Source organism: Taeniopygia guttata, chromosome 1A, assembly GCF_048771995.1.
Source record: "Taeniopygia guttata chromosome 1A, bTaeGut7.mat, whole genome shotgun sequence".
In the NCBI taxonomy this organism is placed as follows: Eukaryota; Metazoa; Chordata; class Aves; order Passeriformes; family Estrildidae; genus Taeniopygia; species Taeniopygia guttata.
In genome coordinates, this window is record NC_133025.1 from 24,263,858 (window position 1) to 24,284,095 (window position 20,238).

At 39.6% G+C, this 20,238-nt stretch overlaps 1 protein-coding gene and 1 long non-coding RNA gene across 2 annotated transcripts in view; one reads left to right on the plus strand and one right to left on the minus strand.

Moving 5' to 3' along the window:
- The window catches only part of LOC115490941 (uncharacterized), a 208,733-nt gene that overhangs the window by 180,358 nt on the left and 8,137 nt on the right, over nt 1–20,238 (plus strand). The window lies entirely within an intron of this gene.
- CAV2 (caveolin 2) lies at nt 1,470–10,399 on the minus strand. The gene is made up of 3 exons (XM_030257404.4): nt 10,155–10,399; nt 9,803–9,990; nt 1,470–3,024 (listed from the first exon to the last, which is right to left on the minus strand). Exons 1-3 carry the CDS (start codon nt 10,305–10,307, stop codon nt 2,874–2,876), a joined length of 492 nt encoding a protein of 163 aa, XP_030113264.3. The 5' UTR covers nt 10,308–10,399; the 3' UTR covers nt 1,470–2,873.

The following is a 20,238-nucleotide window of genomic DNA, read 5'->3' on the forward strand; positions in this document are numbered from 1 at the left end:
TTGTTGCAGACAATGAGACTCAGTTTCTGGACTCTCCTGCCTAAATTCTCATTTTTAAGTTGCTTTTAAGGATCAGCTGGGACAGTTTGTCCACATTTCAAACACATTGGAGACAAACCTGCTCCCATATCTTAGAACACAATTCAGAGCTAGTTCCCATTCAGTCCCTGTTGTCCAACAGCACTGTGAGGTATTCACAGTATATGCTGTGCCAGACCTTCAGGATGTATGTCAGAACCATAAAACCCTGAGAATACTTGCCAGCCAGAGTTGCCTGGGGCAAACTCACAGCTGAATATTGGAAAGTCTGTAAATATTGCTACTTTCTTCCACTCCTTTTACAGACAAAGTATTTGCCAAGCATCTAATATTTTACCCAAAATCTGAGAGTGCACTTTTTATTTTCTTATAGTAAAGGCACACCTGTTCCAGAGAATATTTAAGAAACTAAGAGCTTTAATTACAAGTTTGCTTCAGTCTTGGAGAGGCTAGAGAAATGGTGAAAAGAACTAATCAATGACAAGCCTAAATCAAAATAAGAACAAACCAAACCATTCTACTTAATTGTGGTAGCTAGAGCCATTTGACTTCAGTAAGCTATTTAAGAATGCATATATCCAGGCATGCATTCCATAAAATGATACATCTTTCTCTGGGGAATGGCCTCATTCTCAAAACTTAAAACGCAGACTTGGGTTCCTTCAAAGCTTAGGCTTTTATAGGGCTCCTTTTAGACACAAGAGCTAGTACTGATGGATTTATTTTCTTTTTCTCTTTTAAATGAATTCATCAAGGGGATATTTTTTCAGTGGAAAATATCTTTGTAAAAGTCCTTGGACGCTGTAAAAGAAAATAACTCTCAAAAGAGTTCAAGCCTAGCCTGGCCAATTTTTATTTTCAAAAGAGCTATTTCCATTTTTAACACAAGAAAGGTATTTTGAAGAACACATCTGAAAAACAAGCTAGCTTATTGCAGAATGAAGAAGAACAAGAGCAGTTTCCATAGGCACTCACATTAAGATCCAGTTTCTTAAAGCCATGTGAATCCCTCTCTAAATGGCACAAATGCTAAAAATACTTTTAATATACAAAGATGTTCTTAATATACAAAGAATATCCAGCTAGCTTTAATAGGCCAACAGACAAGAAAAGGAAAATTCTGCAGCTCATCTATAAAGAAAGCGTGAGCCTGAAAAAACAATTAAGCATTATTTTGAATGTTGCTGAAATTCTGCAGAGATAGCAATCATTCTGTATGGGCTTAGTTGCACACAGAGATATGTCATTTTCTACTATAAATACATTAAATGCAGTTAATAATAGGGGAACTATATTGATACTCATCCATTTCCTTACCTCTCGGATATTTTGGAAGAACTGCACAATATTCTATGGTGTTTGGCATTTAAAGGGTTTGTTTAAATACTGAAAAATCTGAAAAGAAATGAAGTTGAAAATAGGAAACAGCGGACATTTTGTTATTTTATTAGATACATCTTGTTTGATAAGAAATTTGAGACATTTTAGAAAATAACATTCTAAATCATACAAACATTTTACAGTTGCAACTTACCATCCGCATTTAAATAAAACGGCAGCATAAGCCCACCAGAAGGCTAATTTAATTTTAATGTACCTCTGCACATTTTCTGTTATTCTGGTTTAAAAAGTCATATTAGATATGCAGAAAGAAAAAATGTCCTTTTCAGGGGTAAGGCTTTGAAATAGTAAATAAGCAACACAGAGAGTCAAGTCAATAGTTAGGAGAATTAGACAAGGATACCAAGTACCCTCATTTGCCTTCTGTAAGAGCTTGCTACCTAGTTAAAGTGCTAGCATAGTGTCTATCGCTTTAAATATCACAATGTTCCCACCAATAATATACAGAAAGAGGCAGGGTAGCATTTATTACACCAAATTTTTAATAAAAAACCATTTCTCATAAACAGATATTTCCAAGTCTTTTGCACAATTGTGTATAAAAACACTTATAATCTTTGCTTTTACACACAATCATATATATAATTAATATATTAGAATTGCACAGCAACACTCAAAATCTACTTAATTTAGAAAACAAAAATTTTAGTTATCTAAAATAATTTTTGCAGTGTCTCACTCTTGCTGCTTAATAAGTTGGTTAGAATTCAAGCTATGCTTCATAGAAACCTGATCAACTGTCATTTACAAAGGTACAAAATATACAACAAAGTTAATCTCTCATTAAATAAAATATACAGATTAGCTAATGTTACAGATCATTAGCTAACACCTTATTTTAAGGGACAAACTTCTAGGGAGCTTCCCCCTTTCCCCCCTCATCCTCCCCCCCAGTATAGGAGAATTACACAACAGCTCCTTTCCCTGTATGTTTATGCAATGAGTCACATTCACTTTAACTGCTGATAACAGAGGACTGGGTTTATCATTCTGTATAGTGAGGCCAAAAATGATCCCTGGTGGAACTGCTTACTGCAGTCAGTGTGAAACACCAGAGATCAGTTTTGGCTAAGGTATCACAGCCGATTCATTTATTTATTTATAGTAAGAACACCACTCATTATCACAGTGGGTACTTTTAGTCCTGCATGAGAATTCTCCTGTAATCTACCTATCAACCTGCCATTAAAATAAAGTGTTGCCAATATACTCCATGATCACTCTGTTGTTAAAATAGTGAGCTATGAAAACTGCCTACTAATTCTTAAATGGATCTCCCTGATAATAAATGAGTTTTAATAAAAACAGCATGTTCCCACTTAAACCAGCCATTGTAATTTAACAGTTTGGAATGAATGGTAAGTGCTTGTATGTAAGGTTAGCAAAGAAGTATAACACCAGCTAGAACTACAGCAGTGTCACATCTCAGATGTTTACTCTTGGTCCAGGCGTATGTTAACCATGGCAAAGCACCGGCCTAGGCTCTGAAAGAATGGTACAACAAAAACATCTGTCAGGCTCTTCCATACAGTTTGCACTGAAGGCAGGACCATGAGACAGGTTTTCACAAAAGGCACCACAACCCTGTAAAAGAAAAAATGAAAAATTTGAAGATTGGTGCTGCTACAGCTTGGGGAAATCAGGATATTGAAACACACGTGTGACATCTTATGGAAGAGAAGTGGTTCTTTACCTTTTATAACCTCGTAATATAAATATCTAAGCAAGTTGACTCTACTCTCTTGCAGACATTCTCCATCTATTTTGTTTGCTCAAGGCCTCACACCTGCATATGCATGTGGTCCTCTGGCCAGAATAATTTGTATGCAACACGAGTGTGTAGACATTGGCTTTCTTTTCATTGTGTCTCTGTTTACTAACTGGCAATTTCTTTACATGCCATTTGGAATGATGAACTTTTGCTGTCTCTCCCTGCTCCTGGCAGGGCTGGTGTGCATGATCTGACATAGCCCTGCCCTGACCCACTGTGGCTGAAGAGCAGTCATCTCCTAAGGACTCACTTGTGCTGTGGTCATATGTGAATGTGGGTCTTTAGGGGTTGACAGAAACACCATGTTCCCCAGTTTCATTTTCTGGAAACAACACCCTTTGCAATCTGCTCTTGCTCTGCTGCCTCTTCTGCTGTCTCCTTTATCTGTCTGTCTCACAGGCACACACAAGTGCATGGGCACACATGCACATCACACCATTGGTGTCTCATTCCTACCCATTCCTGTTACAGTGCTACAGTAAAACAGAAACAGGGAGGCAATATCCAGTTACATTAGATTATTAGAATACAGGTACACGCCACATCTCAAAAAAATGGGCTGATCCTGTAAAGTTCTTAATTTGTGAGTGAGAAATTAACATTAGAATATGGTCAGAACTCCTTGTCAGGGGATAAAATCTTTTTATTCACCCAGGGTGCATACTAGAAAATACTGTGCTTTTGTCTCCTGAGCTTTGGTAAGCATCTGGGGATTGCTCTCCATGTGTGCCAATTCCAAAGCAATGTCATTAATGGTGCCTTGAGCCAAGCATGCCAACAGTGGAAGAGAGCCAGAAATACACATACGGGCAGCTCAGGAGGGCCAGTGGATACATGACAACTGACCACAATATTTTAAGTTATTCTTCTTCCTTGATCATTTACTGGCCTAAACCTCTGGTCACTTCCCTAAGCTGTTCTTATTTGGGTGCAGACAAATGAAATGTATACATAAATAACACTGAAGGTCTACTAGAGCAAGATTTTAAAAAAATCTCTCTGCCATACTTAACATGTTTACTTCCTAAATTAGGTAAAAGAAGCTATAGATTCTTTTGACAATGATAATAAACTCTGTTCTACTTTACTGTGGGATTCAAAATTTAAGTTCCCAGTCTTGTATTTGCATAATTCCACTGCAGAACCTTCACTGACTTTTATTGGAATGACAGAAAATACCTAATTTAATATTTCATCATAAGTCTGAAAAAAAAGGTGTTGTGTATTTACTATGCATACTCCTCAGATTAACAAAGTACAAAAAAACCCTACCATGTTTAAAAAAAATATAAGGTTAGAAATGTACAGAATCAAAATTAATTACTTTCAGTATTTATCTAACAGCTTTTGTCCTACAATGCAAGCCATATACTAGTATATCAATGCTCTACTCAAAGCTAGCACAGATGGATTTAAACAAGAATAGTTTTTCTAAAACCTTCTCTTTTGTCTCTGCTGAAACACCCCATATAGGACTGTGATTACCACTGGAAAATTGTGCCTCTAGTTTTAAACTGAACCCTGTAAACCATGTGTTTATAACCACCTATAATGTCACTGCATATAAAATAGATTATTTATAGAGTAAAAAATTAGGCCTTAACCTATTAGAATACAGCTGATAAACATCAATAATGCAAAGGAAAAAAATTGCTATTTTTCCAAGCAACACAGGGAAAGCACCAGAAATCACTATTCTGTTTGTGCTGAGTTCACCTCTTTTCCATAGTTTATAAAGACAATGTAATTGCTCCATTGGTATCATCTACAATTCATTTGGTCTGTTTTTTAAAAAAATCTAACTGAACTGGAGAGAAGCAGAAAAGACATTACTTTTGAACCTCTAGTGACAGGATCATACAAAATACAAATAAAACAAATAAAACAGTATGCAGAAGATTCACAGAAAGATGTAGAAGACTGGAGAAGCAATGATCATAGTACTTGAAATTGCTGTAGAGGTCATTCACACAGTACTGGAACTCAAACTACTTTGATAATCTTAAGGAAAATAAACATTAAAGTGTTTTGGTAGTGTTTTATAATCGTTTAGCACCTGTTATCAATTTTTTTTATTTATGGTAAATGCACACAAAACCCAACGTAGGCTAAATCCATAGGAGGATACATGAGACATAATAGCAACCAAAGTTGATTAATGTAAATAACTTTCAATTTTACAATAAAGGTCCATCTACTTATAGAACAATTACTCAAACCTCTTTCATCAGAGAAGAAAATCCTTTACACCAAGGAGAGTAATAAAAGGTATTTTCAAAGTTTTACATTTTGTGAGTGTGTATTTACATTTCTTCAAGTCTGCATCCCGTCCTGCAGAGGATACCTTATCTGACAGTGCAATATTTCCAGGTTATCAGAGGGCGTAATGTGCTTTCCTTGGAGTGACCAGTCACACTTAAAAATAAATAATCAAATGCCATGAGAAGCCATATATTTGTTTCTATGACCTGACAAATAAATTGTACCCATCCTTTGCTGTGGATTTATTCTGGTCTGCACTTTTGTTCACAGACATGGTAGCTACCTGCTTGAGTAATGTCTAACAGTAAAATTAAAGTTGCATATCCCGAGGATATCAACACTGATGCCATATTGGTACTACCAGTGTTACCATATCGTACAGCATTAGGAAGAAAATGAAAGGTCTGTTGAATTTGTCATCTAGGCTGAAGACAGCTACCTATATGACCTCTCACTGAATACATATATAAAATAAAATACTCCTCCTTTAGCCAAGTGGGATGAATCATGTCTTTTGCACACTGTTGAACTGAAAAGTGCCAATTACCCCATTTTTTTCTGTCCTATTTTATTTTTTCTGTTCAAGGCATGACATCTACAAAACTATAACCCTCAACGTATCTCACTCTCGCTCATGTTACTTCTTCTTCTTGCTAAGCCATGAACAAACACTGTGAAGAACCAAACACTTCTTGGAAATGGCAGAGCACAGTTTAATTCCCACTGATAATGAGAATCAACTTTTTACAGACTTGGGCAACAATAGAGTAGTCATGCACCATTAATTCAGATTCCAGCTTCAAAGTAAAGAATCACACCTTCTCCTGTAATGTTTTTCAAAATGGAATCTCATACTTAACACTTAAGATACTGAGATACGTCATAATGTTTTTCAAATGCTCTATGTTTCTGTGCTTAAATTACCTAACTCCATGTACTACAACATGATTGTGAATTAAAATCTTGTATAGCTCTAAAATACAAGCAAACATTGTGAAAAGATGGCTAGAAGTTACCTATGAGTTGTACAGCTTCTTGTTGCATGCCATTAACCACTGGGACAAGTGAGGCAACAGATAACCACCAAAGCCTTTCACAACTCATACACAGTATTTGGAAGTGAATTAAAATAAAATATTATGTATTCCAGGACATGAGTAGACTGGAAAAGATAAAACTACTACAAAAGAAGTAAGACAATATCCACATACTTCCTTTCCCTAAACTAACCTAGCTGTAGTGTAATTTATTTAGATTTCAAGCAGTCAGTAGGGACATGGTTTTATGGTCGAGTATGATAGCAGCAGTTATGAAAATGAAGCTGTGGAATACAAAAAGGTAAGAAATAATGCATGTCCATATCTGCTTTTCATGTAAGTCCCTGGCTGTATCTCAGCACTGTGAATAGAAGCTCAAACAGAGAAGTGCTGTGAATACCTACTGCTGTAGTCAATGATGTGTAGAGCACAATGAGCACATCTCAGATCCAGGACTCAAGTCTTCACTGACACAAGTCTATCGATCACTGATTCTTAGTGTAAATATGCAATGTACCAGAACACTATTCTGATAAGACTAGAAAAAAGCATATATGAAATTCAAGTGCTGATTTCCAAGAGGAGGCAAACATGTGGCTTGGAACAAGAATCAGTCACTGATCTACAAGAAATACAGAAATTTTGCATGAGCCGCCTAAAAAACCAGAAGTGTTCTGTTCATATTCAAAAGTCAGTAACCTTAAGAGCTACAATCTGAGGACATATTTAAAAGCTTGCTAATTTCACAGGAAGATGTTACAACTCAGTGTGGCCTGTATGGTCTGGTGAGAATGACAGTCATCAATAAAGGAATAATGTGAAGTTGACTTCCTTGAACTGGCTTGTATGTGGATCACCAGCCTGCTAGCTGGCCCAGTTTCAGCCCATCAGTATCTTTTACCAGGTAGTGTGAAACCAGCTTCTGCTCAAGCAGCCAGTCTGGGAACACAATATGCTCCATCTTCATGGTTGAAAAGGAAAACTAGGTGTATTACTATATATTTCTTACTTATCTGTCTTTTTGCAGATGAAAGACAACATTTACTATGAGGTGTGATGGGGGCAATTCACAAGGCGCCCTTGAGTGTGAGAAATGCTGAGTTACACTTATGTGGATTTTTAACATGCTGATGAAACTGCAACAACATGTCACACCAACAGAGCTTTCTGCTTTGCACCTCCAGAAGTTGTTGAAACACTTTTTAATTTAGCCGCAGAAAAGGATGACAAAAGTGAAGCACAGAGACTGAGTGGCAGGCTTCTGGGAGGGTTTGCCCCAGGGTATTCCCATGACATTTAAACAGCTGAAGACAGTTATAATGGAATTCCCTTTGTTTCATGTACAAAACAAGGAGTTACTTTTTCTTTCAGACCCAATGGACCTACAGGGGAACTAGTACCCTGTATTTAGGGCCTCTAAACGTTCACTGCTTTTGCACTATCCTCTCAAATGCAGCAACATTGAACTCCTCACTTGCATGACATCTTGGAACACAAAGAGGCGCCAACTTATAGATGCCAACTTAGTCTCAGTGTGTTCCACCTTTGTGTTGGAACAAATCCAGCTTGTTTTTGGGAGTTTGTGGGAATATGAGGCAGTGTTGCCTTTGGATGGTAGCACTGGATGGAGTCCAAGTGGATGCAGATAGCACTGCTGAGTTTTATGATTCTTTCACATCCATCCCAGGTGCAAGGAACATCAAAACAAAAAATCAATTCTATGTTGACAACGAACCTAGGCAAAGCAAATGGTTTGTTGGGGAAGCAAGTGTTCACAGAAAGTCAAGAGAAACTTTTCAAGGGAAGTGCTACATTCAGACAGTCCTATTTCACATGTGCTGAGAACCCACGGTTCCTGAGATAGTCACTAGGGACTATGTGCATAAATAGTAACTGACCTCTGTGTCCCGGATCAGTGAAACCCTGTATCCAGTCTGTAAAATCCAGATACAAGATCCTTCTGAAGCACAAAAACAGTACTGAAAATTTAATAAATTTGGCATTGACGAATTTTTCCACATATATTTCACTACTGGAAACCTATATATACTCACCATACCCTTTTGCAGTCATACTGCACACTATGGCAGAGTGACCGCTGACAAATCTAAAAATCTGGGCACCACTATGCCTATGAACTGTTTGTTTGTAACAATTTGGGAACAAGAGATAAAGCAAGTGGGCATCCCTAAGCTGCACTGCAACTCCTTTGAATATTATGCAAACACTATGTTCCAAAATTCAAGTTAATCAGTTTTCAAAGTGATATGACAATGTCATCAACACAAGCTTCCATTGTACTTTCAAAAACTGAAATCTGCACCCATGAAATTGCCACCACAAGTTCAGATAATCAATGTATTCCTAGGGTTTTGAGTTCACTTCCAGTTTCTGTATGCTGTTTTTCTTGATAAAAAGGCTTCCAGTATTACCCAAATCAAATTAGCCTTTGCCCAAAACTCATGTATAAGGAAAATCCTGCTCTGCAGAAATGTCAATAATCTGCATTCATCTCTTCCTCTGCAGCCTTTTGGATTGTCAGTTCTTTCCTCAACCTCCTTATTCTCCCTGCCTTTCTTCCTTCTCCACCATCATCTCCCTTTCTGGTCTTAAAATATTCTCCCTGATAGTTTGTGAGCATATTATGCTTAAAGTACACAGGTTTGGTGTGACTTGCATGGCCAGTGTATTTGCCTGTGAACGTGTGCCATGGCCAGAAGCAGCTTTCCTGAGCTCAGCAGGGATTTTTGTTTATGTGGAAGGGCTTTGGAGCACTGCATCTAGAGATAGCTATGCACCAGATGCAAGGCACTGGCATTTTATGGCAGTAACACAGAGCCAGCTGGGCCCTCAAAAGCTTTCTTCAGTCTGTGAGGAAAAAAATGAAAGAGGTAATGCTACTAAGAAGTTAGTAATAACTTTAGGTGTTAGTAATATTTCTCCCTAGATAATTAATTTAAAATACAGATTTGACAAATTCTGCACTTCAGGCACTATTATAACTCCAGAAGCCAGCCAAGGCTGGAATGCATTGCTGTAGCTGCTGTCCAAGCGGGTATATAGACTCTCTGCCCCAAGTAGTCACGACAGACCGCTGGTAAAACCAAGGCAGGGAACTGAATCACAGAGAACACAGTGTTTCCTTTTCTGTCCCTTTAGAAATAAAGCAGTTAATATTAGCTGATCTGGCTACCGATGTAAAGTCGGAGACCGGTGGTTGAGCAGTAATGAATGCTAGAGGAGAGGAATTCTGCGGAGCTGTCGGCAGAGCCCGGACAAATCACGCCCTTACCAGATGTGCAGGCAGCTGAGAGTCGCGAAGACGATCCCCACAACCAGGGCCATCGGTATGGCGAGGACCAGAGTCAGGACCTTGTAGATCACGTACTTGCTGAGCTCAAACAGAGCGTGGCTGCAGATCCAGACCTTGTCGAAGGAGTGGGTGAGCTCGGGCTCCGCGATCACATCCTCGAACCCCAGCTGGAACGAGAGAAGGCTCTACCGTGACGGGGAGCTGGGGCGCGGGGAGCCCGCAGGGGACCCCACCTCGCCGAGTTCCCGAGCCCGAGCCGCGGCCCCGGCCCCGGCCCCGGCCCCGGCCCCGGCCCCGCCCGCCCCCCGGCCCGGTCCGGCCCGGCCCGCACCTGCAGGTGGGAGTTCAGCCCGTGAGGGTCGCGGTCCAGCTCGTCCTCCGCGCACTTCTCCGCGTCCGACAGCGCGGGGCCGCCGCTCGGCGGGAAGTTGTCGTCGTCGTCCATGAAGATGCGGGTGTCCACTTTCTCCGTCTCCAGCCCCATGGCGCTGCCGCCGCTGCGCGGCTCCGGCCCGGCCCTGCCCCGTGCGCCGCCGCTGCCCCGCCGGGCCGGGCCGGGCCGGGGCGGAGCGGGGCTGCCCGGGACACGCCCCGCGGGCCGCGCCGGCAGCCCCGCCGAGCCCCGGCGGCCGCGGGCGGGCTGGGGGTAGGTGCCCGCCGGCAGCCCCCGCCGCGGCCCTGGCAGCCGCTCGGGGGGCGCTCAGCCCTCCCGGCTCAGCCCTCCCGGCCCGCGGCCCGGCCGCGCTGGGTTTCCCCGTGCGCCTGCGGTGCCCGGCTGTCCCCGCGGCCTCGCGCCCCGCTGGCCTTCGTCATTCAACAACATGCGATGCTGTGGCATCGCAACAACAGGCAGCAGAAACAGAGCGCAGGGGATTGTGCTCTGGGCCGTGCCTGTGGCCCCTTTGCAGCTGTAGGGGAAACAGGGAAAGAAGCGGGGAGGAGAGGGGGCCACCACTGCCCACCCAGGTTCCCGTGTCTGGCCCGTCACGCTCCAGGGGGATTTACTTGCTGCTTAAACTGCCTACTTTTTTTTTCTGCAATAAAATACTGCATCTGCCATATTTTCATGCCTTCTTTGGGTTTTAGCTTCAGTCCATACAAATTATTTCCTCTATTTTAATTGAGAACGTGTTTTAAACCTAAGAGTGATCTGTATAAAGCCACAAAACTATTATAATGACTGCTAACAGTACCTGGTAATACTGATACACAGAGTGACCTCATGAGCTGCCAGGAGTTCATTCTTGCTGCATTCAATAACCACACCTGTCAGTCTCAGAGAGAAGTGATATTACTAATCAATCCTCCAGACCTGTTAAATTAGAGAGGAACTTGCTAATTTTAACTTCCTTGAATTTTCACCACTACATTAAGTTAAGGAGAGCTTTAACATTTAAAAAACTCACAAGAAAGTGGTATAAAAACAATTATGCAAAATCTGGGTAGGATATCACCTGTTATAATGCTCTGGTTCATACTGCATTGTTCTTGTCAGAAACTTCTGCAGAAAAGTTTTGCATCTATGTGTAACTCAATAGATATTTTCTCCCATATTAGTGAGCTTAGTGATACTGATCTCACGTAAATATTTTGCACTAGGTCTAAAAAGCCTGCAAGTAGTAGTTTTACAGTAGATTCAAAGGCAAACAAAGAAACAGTGTGATGACTCGAGACGCTGAGTTGCGATACATTGAATCAAGGCAATGAGCTGCATTTCTACCCTGCTTCCCCTCACCCCTCCTGCCTTCTTCCATTACTCTTTGCTCCATGAGTGGGAAGAATAAAAACCAAATAGAGTTGAGGTTCAGCTCTACCCTTCAGGGTGCTTCTGTCCAGCAACTGTTATTTTTTTTGCATATTGATATGGGGGTGTGGGTGCAGCCCAAAGGCATTCATCAGGTTTCTGATAGCTACTTGGGTTAGGCACAGAAATTTGGATTTGGTGCTGCTGAAAAGCAATGTAGGAGCCAGCAACACAGGCTCCCAAACTCACCCCTTAGTTACGGAAGTCAGACCATACTGGTTTGTACCAACTGTTTCCTACTTCTCCCCTCACTAGAAGCATGGATCAGGTGCATGTGCACAAGCTGGGACCTGCTTTTGAACAGCTCTGCCCATTTCCCAACCTCTCCTGCTGCATCTCACTCAACCCAACCAGCTGGAGCTGTGAGTCCGTAGCTTTATTGCTCAGTTCCAGCTTTGCTAAAATCTAGGGAGTGGTTCTTCTTGAAAGATCTCCCAAATCACAGTCTGCCACTGCAGAGTGGGCTTGCAGTATCAGCCGCGTCTCTAAAAAGCAAATGGCACTTTCTTTTTCATGTCCATATACTTTTTGAAATCTGTTATTGTATTAATTGAGAAAGCACCATGGAAAAACCAAGAGTTTACCTTTGTTAATCTCTGAGGATTTGGGATAAAGTGGTGATGCAATTCCTCCTGAAAGACTAATATTTTTCATGGAAAGCCTATTTTAAAGTAAAAAAAGCTCAAGTCTGCATATGACTGAGGACTGAGGTTATTAAAAACCCCTTTAAATTATGCTGTCTTCAATAACTTTGATAGTTATTTTGGAAAATATTTGTATATGACTTATCAAGTGAGGCTGAGAGTAAAGTCAGAGCAGCATCAAGTTATAATCCCTGGCAAATGCACAGAATGAAAGGAGGTATATACAATGTTCAGTAAGGGGGATTTTTTCAGTATCCATGTTCAGGGACACCATGTACACTTTGAAGTACAAAAGTAAGAGTAGAGAAAAATGACCATTAACAGGGTGCAAATCTTCTCCAATCTTACATGATATTCTCTAATAACCTTTGGACAGATTTTTTTTTTTTAATTCTGTGTTGGTAAACAGCCAAGGAATTCTATCATGTGACACAAAATTCATATGTATGTGAGTATTGCCACATTTTGGCCCAGGTGTAGTTCTTTATGTGCTGAACTTCTGCTTGAAGATAACATCAGCTGTTGAAGAAATATATTTCCATTTTCTAACCATTACACCTTTTGCTGCTACGTTTTTAACAAGTGAAATGGTGGCATTTTTCATTATTATGAATTCTTTGTATTAGAAGAATCTCTCAGAATGTAGTGTGGTACAGAGTACACAGCAATTGAACAAATAGTCTCTCCAAAAGCTCGTAATCAAAAGTATAGGCCCAGGGATGAACAATGGATGCAGACATATAGATGGGGTATTAAAACAAACAAACAAACAAACAAACAAACAAAAAACCAACAACAAAAAAAAAACAACCCCCCCCCCCAAAAAAAAAACCAACCAAAAAAACCCCCAACAACTAACAAGCAAGGATGTGATAGGCTCAGCAGTAGTTTTATAACTGTTTTCATGCACAATGTTGGAAAAGGACTTTTATGAACAGTTTTACAGAAGGATTATATTGCATGTTCACTGCAAGTCCTCTGAGGTGTGAAGTGCAGCATGAGGGGAAACATCTCAGTTCACAGATTTTTGGAGAGTGAAGATCTTGGCAAAAAAGTTTTCATATCTGTCCTTGAAAAAAAAGTTACATTTAGACTCTAACTAATGTGTAATTTTATTGAAAAATGTGGTGTCCATTTATTGAAAAATATGGGGTCCATCTATATTTGTTGTATAAGGATGTTCCTGTTTAAGCTTTGAGTATTACTTTGATTACTTTGATTATTGTAGCATTTTATAAACAGACACAAACTGTCTTTCTTGACCAGGGCAGGCATGTCAGTTATGTATCTTTTGGCAACAGCTTTCACAGTTACACTTAGCGTTTGAGAAAGGCCTGTCTTTGCAAGAAGACCATAGACAATGGCCAGTTGGGTCTCATCCATTCTATTTTGCTTATCAGGATGAGTTCAGCTCTCAGGGTATCCTTTTCCTGTTTTCTCTCACTTTTCTCTTTTAAGAATATTTGTAGTTTAATCTAAAAGTACCATATAATGATTATAATACAAAAAACACATTTTCAGAGAGATAAGTTACAAGGAGACCTATTAATTTCTCTTGTAGTTTTATTGAGGTTTTAACAGATGTGTACTTCAAATATGTTATTTTCTTTTCAATATCAGTATTGAAAATCTTAATGATTTCAGAGGAGCTGTGAAAAAAACATTTTATTTTACCTTCATATCTCTATGACATACCTGGGGAATTTCTGTTGCTGTCATTTCACAGATAGGCAGTATGCTGGGATATGAAAGGTCAATGGGCTCTCAATATTTGTTTACATTAGAAATGAGTTGTGAAACCAGTGGCTGCAGCCTCCTCTGGCTGTGCAGCATGGGTGGAAGGGAGAGGCAGCTGCACAGCTGAGATTTCAAGAAGTGAACCAGGCAGTGTTAGTGGAAAAGTTGCAACTTCCTTTCCCAGTTTTCCTTCTGATAAGTTTATGCCTGAATGTAAATCCATTTGAAGGAAGCAGGTGTAGAGAAATGAGAAATTTGTGTGGCACTCAGGGATATGTGGGATGTTAAAATAAAACCAACCCTGAAGGGCCTTGCAAATTAAAGATATTGATTAGAAGCTACATGGGAGACTTTTGGAAAAAGTGTGTAAATCATGTGTATCCTACTTTGTCACCACTGAAGCAGTGACCTTTGACTTGGTCCATTAAAACGATAATGAGATCCTGTCTCTGTGTATGGAAACTCTCTTATGCTCCATTGCTTTTCTTGTCATTTTTTATCCTGTGGAGTGTAAAATTCACTGTTTTCAGTGGCCAATCAATACAAACAAATGTAAGCCATGGATAAACGTTTATATTTAATTTGCTGCTAAATTTAGCCAATTGCTTTTATGAAGATTCATTTTATATGTATTGAGGTGAAAGCTGCTCTGAGTGTCAGAATAGAGTTGACATGATAAATATGTTCAGGCCAAGAAAATGGTTGTGGAAATTATTTTAGGACTTTCTGCATCTTTTTTTAGCCAAGCTAAATTAGTGGCAATAGAGATGTTTATAGTAGCTTTCAGAATAGCTTCTGATTTCTAATATGAGAAGAGAAGAAAACAAGTACTCACATGAGGTCTCCTGAGTTGCTGTTTTGATGACTTGATAGTGCTTAAATAGTCTTCACTGAAGGATGAGAGAGTTTGCTGTTTGATACCATCAGTGGGAATATGGTTCCTAGTGAGCAGATAGAGACCATGGGGAACAACAGAGGGGTTGGGATCCTTTCCATGTGTTTTCATAATTCATTCTTGTGAGCTTTCAATTTTTTAAAAATTTTGCTTCTACCAGCAATTTATAGGATATATCATCAGAGCTGTTATTAATGTATATGTTACAGGGTAAAACTCACAATGATTCACTGGGACTCGGATTTCAGCGCTGAAATAAGTGGTGATCTAGGGAAAAGTCCCCAGGTTGAGATTTGGAAGCTGTCTGTATGTATGATATGTATTAAATCATAAATCGTTAAGGTTGGGAAAGACCTCCAAGATTGAGTCCAGCCTTTGACTGAACACAACCACATTAACTACACTGTAGCACTCAGTGCCACATCCAGTCACTTCCTGAGCACTTCCAGGGATGATAATTCCACCATCTCCCTGGGTAGCCTGTTCCAATGATGGACCACATTTTCAGAGAAGAAATTCTTCCTAATGCCCAATGTGAACTCCCCTGGGTGCAGCTTGAGGCTGTTTCCTCTTGTTCTGTCTCTGGTTGCCTGGGAGAAGAGGCTGACTCCTACCTAACCACAGCTTCTTTTCTGATGGTTGCAGAGAGTGGTAAGGCTAAACTACCCAAATCCCTCAGCTGCTCCTCATAGGACTTACTCTCAAGACCTCTCACCAGCTTTGTTTTCCATCTCTGGACATCTTCCAGCACCTCAATGTCCTTCTTGTAATGAGGGGCCCAGAACTGGACACACAACTTGAGGTGTGGCCACGCCAGTGCCGAGTACAATCACTTTCCCAGACCTGCTGGCCGCTTCAATGTTTACAGCATTACAGGGACTGATATAATCAATGTTTCCTCTGTGTTTGAGACTTAAGCAAAGTATAAGACACTCTAATGGGGTTCCTGCTCAGTGGGCCAGCTGCATGTTATAAAAGGTTGAGAAAGGGATGTAGGGTATGAAAAGCTACTCAGCACTGAATGGCAACTCCTGAGCCTGTTCATGCTTCAGCCCTGCCAGAGCTGGGGAGCAGAATTATCTGCTTTAGCCTTGCAGCATGGTGGTCCAACAGCTGCTACTGCTCAGCTGACTGGTGGTAGCTTGTTAAAATGTGTAACCCCAGTGTTTACAGCTGTTTGCTTATATAAACAGAGTAAAAAAAGGCATTAAAGCAGTGTAGCATGAAACCAGAACCTGGAAGCTCATCAGAGTTTGGTCTCTTTGCCCACTGTAATGAAAAAGGAAAAGGGATATTGTGGAAGATATATGGAAACAGCTCATGGGATTTGCAGGAAGAATCAGGTGGTTTCTCTATGAGCATCCAACTTAAACCAAATTCCGGTGAAAAATCATTATAAAAGCAGTAACTCTTCTTGGATGGTTTTTGTTGCAAACATTCTGTCATTAGTTGTCAGTGATGGAGGATCCTTTACCTTGGACCACGCCAGTTTTTTTGGAGATTGCTGAATGTTCTAATTAGGACTCTGCTAATGGTTGTTTTATTCTTTCTTCCTTTGATGAAGTGGCTTCCCAGGAAGCTACTGGGTGTGGGAAGCAGGTGATGACTGGGGATGTGAAGCAGTGTGCTGTCATTGACTGATGGCTTTTATAAAGATAAAAATCAAACTCTTGAACTCTTCAATAGTTACCACAAGCTCAAGTGCTTTGGATATTAAGAAAAAAACCAAACAAAACCCGATAATTGTTTTTTTCCTGAAGATGCAGATTTCTATTTATTCAGCAGCTGGATCAAATACTTCTCAGGTTTGTCTTTAAAAGTCATCCATCTAGAAAAATGTGGAAGTCACTAGATTGAGACTAAAATTGGTTCATTTGCATTTCCAAACTACATTTCAGGGGTTTGCTGCCACTAAGTTTTCCAGCTGTTTTCTGCAACTTGCTATTTAACAACTCTCTATGTGAAAATCTCTTTGATCTTTCACCAGTTTCTTCTCTTTTCATGCTTTGTGTATGGAAAAGGAATAGTGAACATATTATGCTTGAATTATGTCATTCTTTTCTGTAGTTCCTTTAGAAAAATACTTAGGGTCTGATAAACTACTTTTGCTAAGATTGCGTTTTTGGTCTATTTGCATTATGTTAATGACCCTGAAAATCTCTGAGGTATTTAGTACATTCTCATCCATGAAGTAGATAATAAAACATTTTATTTCTTATTCTGAGAATTTAGAAAAAATATTTTCCCATGTTATTCATCATATAGTTTTCAAATGGCTTATTGGAAATCCAGAAATATGTATAAGTCAGCTGTACAGAGAATAAAGAATTTTTCTTTTCCAAGACTTTGGCCATTCCTACACTTGGAGCTTGTAAGGGTCTGACTTTTACTTGCCCAAGGAGTGCTTCACATACACTAGTCTTTGGATTTTTTTCTCTTAAACTTTATTATCTTTTTATAGTCTGATAGCTTGGTTAAATCTTGACTCCTTTAGGTACGTAAAATAATTTCTGAGGTAAAACCGTTCCTTTATGAAAAAGGATAATCCAAAAGTAGGATTTGCAGGATACTTTTTCAAAGGGTATGCAATTAAAAAAATTCCTACTTTGAAAACTCCACTCAGAAGAGATGACAACAGAACACAAATTACCTTGGGAGCAACTGATATTTTTTTCTAATGGTTTTGAGTCAAAAAGTGTAGTTGAAGAATGTACCATTCTTGGAGGTGCACTTGGATTACATTCCTTTTCTCTGTAAGACATCTCTAGGATGACTTGGCCTGCTCCTGTGATGTCAGTGCAACTGGTCCATGTATTACAACACAGGCATCTATAATATATATGCACATTATATGTATAAATGTATGTCTATCACAGCATTTGCTCTGTCCACATTATCCCAAGAAAGGAGATTGGAGCAGATAGAATGCAAAGTTACTTTCTAGAGAGGAGATACATTATCAATAGTCAAAGTCCAGCAAATTGTGATTAACCTTCAATTGGCTACTTCTGGGGTTTTTCCCTCCAGGCCAGTCCCTCCGAAGGCTATTTGCTTTTCCTCTTTCTGTCTGTCTTTTTATTAAATCCAGGGGGAACAGGGAAACTCCTGTTTAAAGAGTTAGCAGCAGCCAGCAAGTTTGACATGTGCTCAAAGCAAGTGTGCTGTGTTTGCACCTCAAAATTTCCTTCAGTGTTTGTGCTTCTGGTAGCAGTGGTAGGAGACATAGCAGAGAACAGGGACTAGGTTAAGGGTTGGTTTGTTCTCAAAAACTTTTGACCAGGGCTAGATGGTCCTTGAATAAAATACTAGCTACTACTGTTTTAGTAGTAAAGAACACTTAACTATGCAGATGAATTAATAAGGGTGGGAATAAGAAATTTTTAAGAGGCCTACTGTAGACAGGTCTGGGAGAAGAGAACATTGTTAATCCTAGGCTAGAAGATGTTTTACACATTCCATGCTTGGAAGTCTAGTTCAGTCTACTTTGGAAATCCAGAATGCTTTTTTTTTTTTTTCCTTATTCTGTTTTCCTTTATATTTTCCCATAAAAGTCCCTCTCTTTTTGTATTCATGGTTTCAGGCTGCAGATTGCTGTATCTCTTTAATTGTCATGCAGCCAATGTCTTAAAAATTCATTTCTATTTTAGTCACTTACTACATAGCAGTCTCTCCAGCTCTCTGATCATTTTTGCTCTTTTCTGGACTCTCTGGACTCCGTCCATTTTCTCACTCGGACTTTTTGATAGTTAGACAGCTATAACTGCATGTAAAATTCCTGGCAGGCACAGAGGGAATAAAGTAATCTACGGATAGATTTTAACCATCCTTTTTTTGTCTTGTTGTGTTTGTGAAAACAGCTCAAAAGTGTTTTATTTGTACTGCTAGCAATGCATTTATTTTTTTAGTGCATGCTCATTCATTATATCTTTAAGATTAATCAGCACTTCTGTTTATACCAGCTGAAGATCTGCCCCATTTATTTTCTGTAGTCTGTTTCAATTTATAGCTGTTTTTGTTATTTGGTGTATGTGCCTGTGTGTTCATGTTCGTTCATTGAATCATTTTTCTATGACTCTTTCTATGATTCTCTTATTTTACTCTTTGAGAAAGAAGTCCATATAAAGATCTCTATCCTTCCGTTGTAAACCTGTAGAAAATGCAGCTGAAATAAGTAAGAGCTCCACCTTTTCCAATGTGGGAAGCTTTGGGAATAAGGGCAAAGTCAGAGACTTGAATGTCAAAGTATTTCAAGGCTGTGTCCTGGCTATATATGGTAAAACAGCCCAGGCAATACTCTGAATTCTAGGCCACTCCTGAGGCTTAGTCCACTCTTGCCCTTTGAGGTAGTGTTCCCTCGACATGAGCTCTGGTTCCTAGAAAATCTTGCTCATCCTGGGCCAAAAAATGCTCTGAGAATGTTCCTGGGGCCCTTCTAAGGAAGCACCCAGGAAGGAGGGACAACAAATGTCCCAGCAAAGCACAAGGACAGCAAAGGTGCATGTGTATCTATGCTTTGTTTTAGTGTTGGTAACTGTCTAAAACATATGCTGGGCACTCTGAATGTTTGAATATCAGGTTTATTAGAGAATATTAGCGTATACTGAGAGAATGGCGAGCCCGAGGCATTTCTTGGATTGTGACTCATTCTGTTTTCCATTTCAGCAGATCAAGGTTTATATTGGTACCTTAACCAAAGATTTTAGATTTGTTTAACTCTTTTAATTATGAACTTTCTAATTTACTTCAAATGTTCTAGTAAAAGAGACATAAAATACTAGAGAATGCATCTCTTGATGACCTTCTGACATAAATATTAAAGTATCACTGTGGTTGTCTGAACACTGAGACCTGGTAGACCAGGGTTGTTTTTCTCTATATATAATTTCTGGCAAGACAACTGAGCTTTTTGTGCTATATTGTCTTTATCTGTCTAACTCATTACCATTTTTTTTTTTTTTTGTGTGGGAATGAAATGCAGTTTTGTCAAGCTCATGTTTATTAATCCTGAGAAGAATATCAGGGAACTCATTTGCTTTTATAAGTGCCCAGTGTACCACTGAAAATCTGGTTAGCATGTGCTGCACAATATTGTATACCTCACTTCCAGCTGTATAATGAAAATTTAAAACATTTGATAGATTCTCCTTTTCCCTCAAATTAATTTTATAGTCCACATCCTGGTGACATTGTATGAGTATCGAAAATCTCAGGAACAGTAAATCTTTTTGGTCACTTAGTTTGCTTCATTGCTGTATGCTTTGCTTCTCGAACTAATGTATAATAAGGAAAAGCACTGTTCAGCACATTTGGTAGGAAAAGCTATTAGAAATGTGGG

Coding starts and splice junctions, on each gene's coding strand:
- CAV2 (XM_030257404.4), bottom strand. CDS start 10,307: ATGGGGCTGGAGACGGAGAAAGTGGACACCCGCATCTTCATGGACGAC. Junction 9,991..10,154: donor GGCTGAACTCCCACCTGCAG/GTGCGGGCCGGG, acceptor CTCTCGTTCCAG/CTGGGGTTCGAGGATGTGAT. Junction 3,025..9,802: donor CTCAGCTGCCTGCACATCTG/GTAAGGGCGTGA, acceptor TTTCTTTTACAG/GGTTGTGGTGCCTTTTGTGA.